Genomic DNA, 10,952 nt, shown 5'->3' with positions numbered 1-10,952 from the left:
CTAAATGTTTTGGTTTTGTATTATACCGTCATAACAGTCAATTCAATCTGCATGAATAGAACAGTTTTCTATAATTCGAATTCTTCGGGATTGTATAAAGCAAATGTTGAAGCTTTTGTATGTATGTAATTATTTTTTTTTTCAATTTTAATGTTAACGTTGTGTATGTTGATAGTCAATTTCTTTTTTCGTTTTCACGTTTTGTTCATGTCTTTTGATTCTAATATCTCTAATTTGTTTTTTTTTAGTTTTACACTTCCACATGTTTTCTCGACTGTGTTTAGTCGGTTGAACTATTGTAACTTTCATTTGGTTACCAACATATCTGCGTGTTACCTAGCCCTTTAATCTGCCAATTTCCTATCAAATATTCAATCATGAGATCTTTTGGAACAAAAGAAATACAACATAAATAAAATATCAATATTTATTGGAACTTAAAATATTTAAAAAAAGAAAAATAAAAATGTTGGGTAAATAATAAATAACATTTTCACAAGAACTCTCACAAATTGTTCGAAAATCATGAATTATAAAAACAAGTACGCAGACAAGTGAACATGACAGTTACACGAATCTTAACACACAGGAGTAAAAACAAATATTTTTCAAAAAATAATTGATTTAAACCGACATGCATTTTTACTATATGTTTTATCATTATACGTCTGCATGACAAAACAAAACTAACAAAATTTAGTTAAAACAACACAGAGAAATTAACACATGACAGTCACCTATGCATATACAGTTGACCTAATTTATAAGTAGAAGAACACAAGAATAGAACGAAACACTAATAAAATTCATACTAGACAAAACATGTTCTGTATAGAAAACAGATTTAGAGTTGAATGAAATAAGACTGCTGTCTTATTCAAAGGATTTAAATTATAATCTTGAAATTCAACAAACGTCTTATTTGCCATACCCTGAAAAAGAAAATATATGTAAATTATAAACAGGTGGTAAAGTAAATGAGTAGCTCAATGTTAATGTGAACTGCAAGTATATGACATTATGAACACAAAACATCTATTGAAATAGTCACCACTATCCAACCCCCTAAAACAAAAGACAAAATATTGAATCAGTGTTGATTTTAATCAATTAGCATGATATGGAAAATAAAACCATAAGTATATACACTAAATTCGTAATATTAAATTATAACATACCGCATGTTTTGTCTGTTGCACAAACAGCTTTAGGGACTAAATTGACAAGTTTACAAAGGCAAGTGTTGCAGCCATCCTTTGCGGGGAATTGTAATCCTATGTCATATTTCTTGGCATTGTAAACACATTCTGCAATTTAAAAAAAATCATCAATTAAAATGTAAAATGTTAAGCGTAAACGTTTTTTATACAAGAATTACTTGCAGGTAATAGCTAAGATGACCCGACTTACGATTTTTAAAACAAGTAGAAAGAGAGAGAGAGAGAAAACACATTTAATAGTAAAAGGACAACCCATTCCAGTCACTCAAAAAAGGAGAAGAGTAAAACAGCTTATATAAGTAAACACGAGTTGCCTTTGATACATTGTTGGCGTTTTTCTTGTAATTAATATTCACATTTTAATAATAAAAAATGAAAGTGTATGAATTATTTCAATAATTATTCAATTCTCATACCGCATGCTTTACTGGTACAACTGATAATTGAAGAAGAACCAACCACTTTGTTACATTCACAAGTATTACATCTGTCTTGTGCTAGAAATGTTTGACCGATTTTGTACACATTACTTCCGTACGTACAATCTAAAACGAAAGATGTTTATTGAATGTGTATTAAACGATTACATTTATAAGTGTTGATGACATAAAACTACGACTAATGTTAATCTTAAGCCTTCCCACGGTACAAAATTATAATAGTTAAATGCAAAATAAAAGACCCGAATAATTTATTATCTCAACGACACCTATCTGCCCCATTTGCATCATTGTCAGATAGTTAGCCATAATTACAAAAAAATCAGAGTTCTATTAAAATTTCAACTCTTGATAATCAACGCTAAAAATGGAAGTTATTTTAGGTTTGGTTTGAACCCCTGTTTTGCATTTCCTATTTGTCATGGAAAATAGGACCCAACGACATATGTAGTACCTACCACATTTTCTCAATGTGCACACAATTGTACCGTCATCTTTACATTCGCATGTATTACAACCGTCACCAGCGGAAAATATTTCTCCGATTTTGTATACTACTCCACCTTTAGAACATGCTGAAATAAAATGGGAATCTGATGAAACACAAATGTAACATTATACCATTTTCTGCTATGAAGCGGGGTAAAATATTAGTATGTGCCTTACTGAAGTCATACAATTTGACTGAGTGAGGGATTTGCAGTGAATATTAATGTCAAATTTTTTGCCAAGCTAAAATTGCGATATTATGGACAGTGTTTATTCCTTCTGTCATCCCCTGCTTATTGCTTTAATGATCGGTTGCCTTTGTTAAATCTTTCAGTTAGTTAAGAGTGCATAATGTCTAAAATGTGTGGGAATAAAATAATCAGACGTAGATGCTTATCAAAGACCGAAACCTTCATATGTATACATATATATTTGATATCTCAATCAAATTTGTCAAAACTTACAACACGGCTTAGTTGTACAATCAATAAGACCACCAGCGTTACAGGTACATTTATTACATCCATCACCAGCTGGAAATATTTCTCCAATGTTGTATTTCATGGAACCTTTTGTACAACCTAAAACATTTTAAAGGAATAGAAAATAGTTGGTAAGAATATATGTGAAGTAAATTGCTTTTTGCTTTAAAAAAGCATGGAAAAACAAAAAGCAAACTTTTTCATTTAGTTCCAGTTGAGATCAATAGGGTAAGCTGTCTTATTGTTTATGTTTGAGAATTGACAAATAATTTGATATTTTAGAGTGTCGGTATGAAATTGTAATTTCAACTGTGTGATTTGTGCACCTTTATCTCGTGTCAATTAAGATCTGTTTGATTGTATCATCAAGATTGCCTTTTTTTCAATCTAACAGAACAAGCCATATAATTGAATCGAGTAATGAATGCAATGTAAAATTATTGATAGCTGTAGTTTATTACTCCTCTTGAACATACCACAAAATTTAGATCCACACACAATTGTTCCATCTCCCATACATTCACATGTATTACAACCGCATGGAATTTTTGTCCAATTTTGTATTCCACGCCACCTTTAGAACATGCTAAAATAAAGTAATAACATAAAAATCTGATGATTTCGTGATCTGTTGCAATTAATGTATTGGTTACTGGCATAATCATCTAAGAATTAATAAAATAAGTCATGCGAATGATAAGATGTATAAGTTAAAAAAAACCTTACAGACCAAACATGTGATACTACTTAACACTCTATCTTCTTCTCTTTGAACCCCCATTTTATTTTTTAATTATTGATAGCTTTGTTACAAATTACAATATAACATTCAGAAAAAAATGTGTGTATCAAATAGTTTATTTTGGCTTATTCATAAGGATTGGTAGTTTACAGTTACATTCCTAGGTGAGAATACTTTGTCAATATCTAATATTACCTTGGATAATAATAGAAATAGGAAATATTTTGTTTTTGCTAAAACATTGAATTAATTATGAAAATCTATTACTGTAAACGTATTAATTTTCGCGGTTGCTTATTATCGTGAATTCTGTCAAGTGAACACATTCTCTAAAATTAGGAATTTTCGCTTTCCACAAAAAAGTTAATCGTTCTATAGTGTTAAAGCTCAGTTTTGCGGGTACTATATTTCGCACTTTTCTGTCCACCGCGCAAATAGTGAAAATTAATATGCTTACTGTATATATTTCAGATAAGATATTAAAAGAACTTACAGCATGGCTTATTTGTACATTCAATCATACCATCTTCTTTACAGGTACATTTGTTACATCCATCAACAGATGGAAATATTTCTCCAACGTTGTATTTCATAGAACCTTCAGTACAACCTAAAACAATATAAAATGATTGAAAAGTCTGTCAGAATATAAGTATAGGCAATTAAATCATGTCCCATTTCTAGGAGGAAAAATGCAAAGCAGGTATTTTTATTGAAGTGCCAGATGAAATTGGACTTCTGGAAAAGTTTTAAATCTATCTTATTCAATTTTGCAAAACTCTTGCTTTGCTGTTTTTCCAAAAGTTATAAAATTATAAATTAGCTTACACCCTTAAATTCCAAAACATGTTTTTAGTGTCCGACTTGTTTACGTCATCAGGCATCATGTGTACCTGTTAATTATTTTTTCTCCCTCATAGAGTATCAAAATGTTCATTACTTAAATGAAGCAATAATAGCATTGCAATTATTTACTGAGTTCAAACGTACCACAAAATTTTGATCCACATACTATCGTTCCGTCTACCATACACTCGCACGTATTACAACCATCACCAGCTGGGAATATTTCTCCAATTTTGTATTCTACCCCACCTTTAGAACAAGCTAGAATAAAGAAAGAATTAGTTGAAACTTAGTCCTGGTTACATATAAACATGTCCATGACTAGAATAAAATTCAATACAAAATTCAATAAAACATAACCTAGACTTACAACATGGCTTATTTGAACAATCAATCAGACCACCAGCTCTACAGGTACATTTATTACAACCATCTCCAGCAGGAAATATTTCTCCAACGTTGTATTTTATCGAACCTTTATTACAGCCTAAAACAATATAAAATGATTGCAAAATGAATACAACGAGAATGGATATGGTGAATATTTATAGACGAAAACAACCCCACCGTTATTAAAAAATGCCAGCTCAAGGCCTGTCAGAATAGCAGATGTCCATTTAGTTTATCCAAACAGAAAAGGGAAATAAAAGATATTTTTTGCTAAGAACCAAACGTAGGTCACCTTTTCATTAGAAGCAAAAGGTATAATAATGATCTCTTCTTACCTCCACCATGTGCATGATCCATGTGCGTTCTTAAACTGACAAATGCATAATGTTTTACCGCGTTAGTTTAAAAGTGTGAAACTTGTGTACGACCGAATAATAAATATGGTATTTTCCATCTTCATTTACATATCTTCTTCTTAACCGTAGTAAACCATCTCGTTGATACTTGAGTTATATAATGCTATAGAGTATTATACAATCATTCGAAATTGTTATTTTTTACTGATTTTAAACCTACCACAAAATTTATTTCCACATACTATAGTTCCGTCAACCATACATTCACATGTATTGCAACTGTCACCAGCAGGAAATATTTCTCCAATCTTATAGACATTAGATCCCTTGGAACAACCTGTGTTATGAAATTGTGTATTGAATGATACTTTTGACCTTTCTATAGATATATTTGTTTTGTAAGATGTGATCTTATCTTATCAGGGATAATACCAAGAAATTTTGTACTTAAATACATTCATATATATATATATTGTTACATAGGACTCGAAAATGGCTGTAACATTTTAACATATCAATAAAGAAAGAGGCCAATTTTTATTAGTTGTGTGATAAAAGGAAAATTTGAATTTGTTTACAACATTTTATATTTGCTGTAAACAAGTAACTTTAAATTAATCACTTACTACATGGCTTATTTGAACAAATTATAATTCCGTCCGATTTACAGGTACAGGTATTGCAACTGTCGGAGGAAGGGAACGTTTGCCCAATGGCGTATGTGTTTCCACCTTTTTTACAATCTAACAAAAACATACATTGATATATTAAATTCTCGTTCAATAGGATAAAAAGGAAATAATGTTTTAATGATAATCAATTCTTACTTAAAAATAAATATCTGACTGCATGGATTAAATGTATAATAAATGAAAATATGTTTTTAGCCATTCAATATTCTTTGGAAAATTTCACATCTTTTGTAAGATATTTTTTAAAGACAATAAGTCATTCATTACAAAAGAGAAAACAAAACTATTATGTATAACAAAGTTAGAAATACTGTACTATCGGATCAAACAGATTATCGAAATGAACAATGTATGCAAAAAAACACTCGAAATACTTTTTTGTATATAATCGTAAAAACAAATTTATAGTCCATTTTGCGTGTTAGTTTCTCATGTTACATAATACTGTTACTTACTGCATGCATTGTTGTCACATATAATTTTATCTTTAGTACATTTACATTTATTGCATTCATCTCCCTTAGAAAATACGTCGTTGATCCAGTAAGTTTTGCCATTATAATAACAGTCTAAAATGAAACAAAAGGATGAGTTAGTACGTTTTTCAATTCGTTTTTCAAACACGTCCTATAGGGTATATTTCAAGCAGGACGAGGGCTATTCTTTGACGCGCGGAACCGGATTGTAATTGTACATGATGAAGACGGCAGGTAGACAAGTCTATCCACTTATAATGCGGGGAAGCAGTGAAAAAATAATTGGAAGGACCCGACAGTGATAAAACCCAAACCTCGGACAAACACGAAACCGTGCACAATACGATTATTCCTATGTGACCGGAATGGCTTTGATGAATTTTTGAGAATTATTAATTAATTGAAATTTCATTATTCTACTTAAAAAATAGTAAAGAACGATGAATCAAATTTTCATTGGTGTATCCTCTAAATTGTCATTACTGTATATTAACGTGTATGAAATAATGGATCTTACCTCCAGGCTTTACACATCTTTTACTGCATGAACATCCAAGATCACAGCATTTGTACGCTAAATGAAATTAATGAAAAACATAAATTCATTTTGAATTTGTATTGTAAAAAAACTGTTACATAAAAATATCAATCACTTTTTACAATTTTTTGATTGATATCAAAATAACACATTCATTAATTGAAATTTTATTAACATTGCGTGATACTTTGTATCAAGAAAACGCCCGCCATAAAAAAAGGAAGGGCTATTACTTAAGGTTATGGTCTGTTATAAAACCCTTCGTGCATGCATTATCTTATTTACTTGGATTTGCTTTACAGTCACCGTCCACTTTGCATGCTCCCAGTGTATTACATGCACATATAGGAGATAACCCTCCAGTTGTTATAGGACATGTTCCTGATCTAACTTCTACTCGATATGCATGGACCTATTAAATAAATTATAGATGTCAGTTTTCGGAATTGCTACTACGTTTTGATTTATTTCAATCAAAGTTAGCCTACAATAGTAAACGGTAGATTTCCGGATCTTTCCTGGCACGTTTAAATCTTCGCTAAGAAACGAGACTAAATAATTAATTCATCTGCTACTAAACCTTAAGTAACTAATATAACTTTGCAGTATATCTAAAAATCTGGAAAAATCATTTGTAATTATGCATTGTTATTTGATAGACCGATTATGCCAATATTATGACTTTGTTTAAAATAATTTGAAAATAGAATATTCATTTTTATTTATTAAATATTCTGAGATGAAACAGAGGCGGTAAAAATGTCTCTTAAACAGTATGTAATAAGATACCTACGACAACTAAAATGGCTGCTATATAGAAAACCGTTTTCAACATTTTGTACGGAGAGCTTTACTTCACTGCTAGATCTTACCTTTTCTGTGTTTCTTTTAGGATTGAAATTTGTATTTATAGCAAATCATTTCCGTACGAAATAAACGCAAATTAATTTCGAAATGATAAAAAAGGACATTGTAATAATTAGTCATTATGGTATACAAAGTTAATACTACTATACTTTTTTCCAAGAATCATAACTGATGTCATAGTCTTTGACTTTTGACCTAAGTACACATTACCATACTCCATGTAATCAAACATTGCATCGACCACTGCTTCTTTTAACAGGGTTTATCAAAAACAAGGAAATATCGGTTATTATTTAGAACTTGGTTTTTCCATATAAAATGAAAAGCTTACCTCAGCAATGTTTCCCGATACGCTTTGTGAAACTAATAAACCAGCCCTGAAACTTCACAATTGAAAAAAGAGACAAAATTCATGTTATCGTTTAATATAACTTTCGATTAAATCCCCCCACATTATATATATATATATGCAATAGTATCTCGTCATTCAAAAATATAACACATTGGTCAAGTACGAATAGCGGAGAGGAGACGTGTTTCATTATTTATTTATTTTTCAGAAAACTTGGCTTTCATGGGGATAAAATCATCTTTTAGCCTAACCATAAATATGATCTTAAAGCAAAATGATCTGCAATAAAACGTTTTTATAAATCAAATAAATCAACAAAACAGTAAAGTTATAATTTACATGTGACGTACCAAATTCAACATAATTTTTTGTTGGCCAAAACTTGTTTTATATTTATTAAGTTATTATGAACTAGATGTAATTTTCTCCAGTGAAATGTAACTGTCTTCGTTTAAAATAAGATATCAAAATGCTCATTAATTGCACAACCAGAGTAAAAGAACACTTTCTGTGATCACCCTAAACATGATTGTGAACTTTGAAGTGGCATATAATTTTCGAAATGTTACAAATGATTTTAAAACGTTTGGTTTGCCTATCATTTAGTTACTAACGTGGCATCTAGTGTACTCTTTATCACTCTGATTGTTAAGTCAAACGCTTTTTTTCCTCAACGTCTTACAGATACTTGAATTATTCTTTTTTTTTATCTTTTTTAAAAGAATGTAATCCAGGGACAAAGACCAGACATGGAAAACAGACAACAAAGAACGTAAAGTACCTACAATTATACATACAAAGTAACAAAAGCAAATGTGCAACTCGTACTCCAGGTACCAGGTACACCGGTAGTTTAAGCGTCCTCTACTTTTGTAGAAAAATCCGCCGAGGTGCCCATGAAAAGTCAAGTCCCGGGTAGACGAGAAATGAAAGGAAAACTATGACACGTCACACAAACCAGTTTTTATGGCGCAGATTGATACGCCGTAGCGATCCACGAATTCATGATGACGACCACAAAAATTGTTTATTTGTCATGCTTGAGTTTCGTGGAATGGATTGCCATGAGTATTCAGTATAAGTTGTAATATGGGTATTGATTTATCCTATCTGAATTTTTTTCTGTGTCACTGTCTAATTGTTTTATTCATAAAATTAGTAATCATTAAAAATAAAATTATTTTGAAATACCAAGAGTAAACACGACCATACTTCATAAAACCACATTGAAATGTATACTAATTGACGTAAACATCATAAATGTATTAATTGTGTTACTTCTAGATATCACAAAGGTCAGACACTTTGTGGTGAATATAATTGTTTTATGATTTAATTTACCGCGAAATGTGGGTTAAGAAAAAGAAGAAGAAAAAATGTAATACAATTTTCATGTACACTATAGGACGTGTTTCACCTGAGAATCAATTGATTGACATTGACTTACTCTTCAGAAAGGTTTTATATTAGAATCCAACATTCGATTACATAATACACAAAAGCAAAAGAAAGCTGCAAATGAAAGTGAATCGATCAGAAGATATAAAACAGAATATATCATCACAAATTAATTATGAAAAAATGCATAGCAAAAATATACACAAATAAATAAGTCACAAATTAAAGTTAAGAAATAAAAAATAAAAAAAACTGGAGTAATAAAGACCAAAAACAAAGAAAAAAATAAAAAAAATAAAAAAATAAATAAAATGAAGGTTGAGGTTACCTTAAACCTAAGGTAAGTGACACAACTCTACAAATTATCGGAAACTTTGTATTCAGCATTTCACAGCAATGTAAGCATCAAAGTAACTTGGACTGATTTCATTCTTTTTCAAATGAAAGCTTAATAGGCTTTGGTGAAATTTAATAAGATACAAACAAATCCCTGATTTCATGAGTTATGTCCCTTACATTAGGTCTACCTCCTTAAGGCAGGTTTTCAGACTGTTGAGAACGTAGTTGTGACTTTTTTTTTTTTTTTTTATAATACTCTCTTTCTTATTTGTTTTGAAGAAAAAAGGATTCAAAATGGCTTTGTTTTTACTCTCAAAATATCTTGAATTGATGACTTAAAAAAAAATGAAGGTAATATTATCGATGGTGTTTTATCCCGATTTTATTTATTTTGAATACAAAATATTATCAAGGAAGAAAAGAAAAGTTTCTACCATGAAAATGTCAAAGCGTTCCTTACAGTTTCAAGTATAATGCATATGTTATGATAGAATGATAATTCTCTCATTTAAAAAAAAACTAAAAAAAAAAAAAAAAAAAACAGAAAGACAAAAATTGGTACACTGAGCACCAGATGATCAAAGTGCTAGAGGTTCTCCTTGGCAACATGTTTGTCACTAAGTAATGACAATTTTTTAACGAGGTATCGGGATTCCATAGGGCACTTACTGTACCACTCTCCTAGCCGATTGGATTCTTTTATTCTAACAAATCGGAGTGCCTTTAAAATCTTGTGATAAACTAAAATGTTGAAGAGGGTAGATCCTTAAATTGCATATATCAAGATATTGACGATATCCGCCAGTTGATAATCCTTTAATTTGGAGAATTAATTACTGATGATACATTTTCCCCGCGTCATTTTTAGACCATCACATCGTAATTGACGACGGTAGTCATTTAAGTACTAAACCATATGACAAACATGACGATTTTGATTTAAGAATTAAAAATTTCGATTCCATATTCATTGATATAACAGCTTTCTCTGTACATGACGTTTATGTTTGCCTGTTGGTAAGGTATGTCAAAGCAAGTAGCACCTTTTCTGATATCAATAGACACCATCGCTGCTTTAAACACAGGCTTTTGGACCAAGCTGATTATTCAATACGCAGCCTAAAAAGATATATCAATATCAATAGAACATTATTTTATTTCTGACAAACAGATTATAGAAGACGCATCCTCCTAACAAACAGATTATAGAAGACGCATCTTCCTTACAAAGTTACTTTGTTGAAACTCGTGGTATGGATTAACATTATATGTACTGTATTTACTTCATTGTTGAAATATATCGAAAACAACGAATCGTAATGAAA

The 10,952-nt window shown here is 30.5% G+C and overlaps 1 protein-coding gene and 1 long non-coding RNA gene across 2 annotated transcripts; both read right to left on the bottom strand.

The window, feature by feature from the left end:
- Positions 1 to 492: 492 nt before the first annotated feature.
- LOC148607387 (uncharacterized) lies at positions 493 to 3,163 on the bottom strand. Its single transcript, XM_088545065.1, has 6 exons — positions 3,108 to 3,163; positions 2,614 to 2,730; positions 2,119 to 2,235; positions 1,637 to 1,765; positions 1,179 to 1,307; positions 493 to 932 (listed from the first exon to the last, which is right to left on the bottom strand). Exons 1-6 carry the CDS (start codon positions 3,145 to 3,147, stop codon positions 919 to 921), a joined length of 546 nt encoding a protein of 181 aa, XP_088401191.1. The 5' UTR covers positions 3,148 to 3,163; the 3' UTR covers positions 493 to 918.
- Positions 3,164 to 5,598: 2,435 nt separating this feature from the next.
- Positions 5,599 to 7,078, bottom strand: LOC148607386 (uncharacterized). The gene is made up of 4 exons (XR_015915134.1): positions 6,957 to 7,078; positions 6,651 to 6,707; positions 6,113 to 6,226; positions 5,599 to 5,708 (listed from the first exon to the last, which is right to left on the bottom strand). It is a non-coding gene; the product is annotated as an uncharacterized LOC148607386 (long non-coding RNA).
- Between the last annotated feature and the right edge of the window lie 3,874 nt (positions 7,079 to 10,952).

The sequence above is a fragment of the Perna viridis genome, chromosome 9, assembly GCF_037379345.1.
Source record: "Perna viridis isolate PV_CMFRI_1.1 ecotype Kerala chromosome 9, ASM3737934v1, whole genome shotgun sequence".
Classification (NCBI taxonomy): domain Eukaryota; kingdom Metazoa; phylum Mollusca; class Bivalvia; order Mytilida; family Mytilidae; genus Perna; species Perna viridis.
The sequence above is the reverse complement of the archived record's forward strand: the minus strand, read 5'-3'. Positions and strand labels throughout refer to the sequence as shown.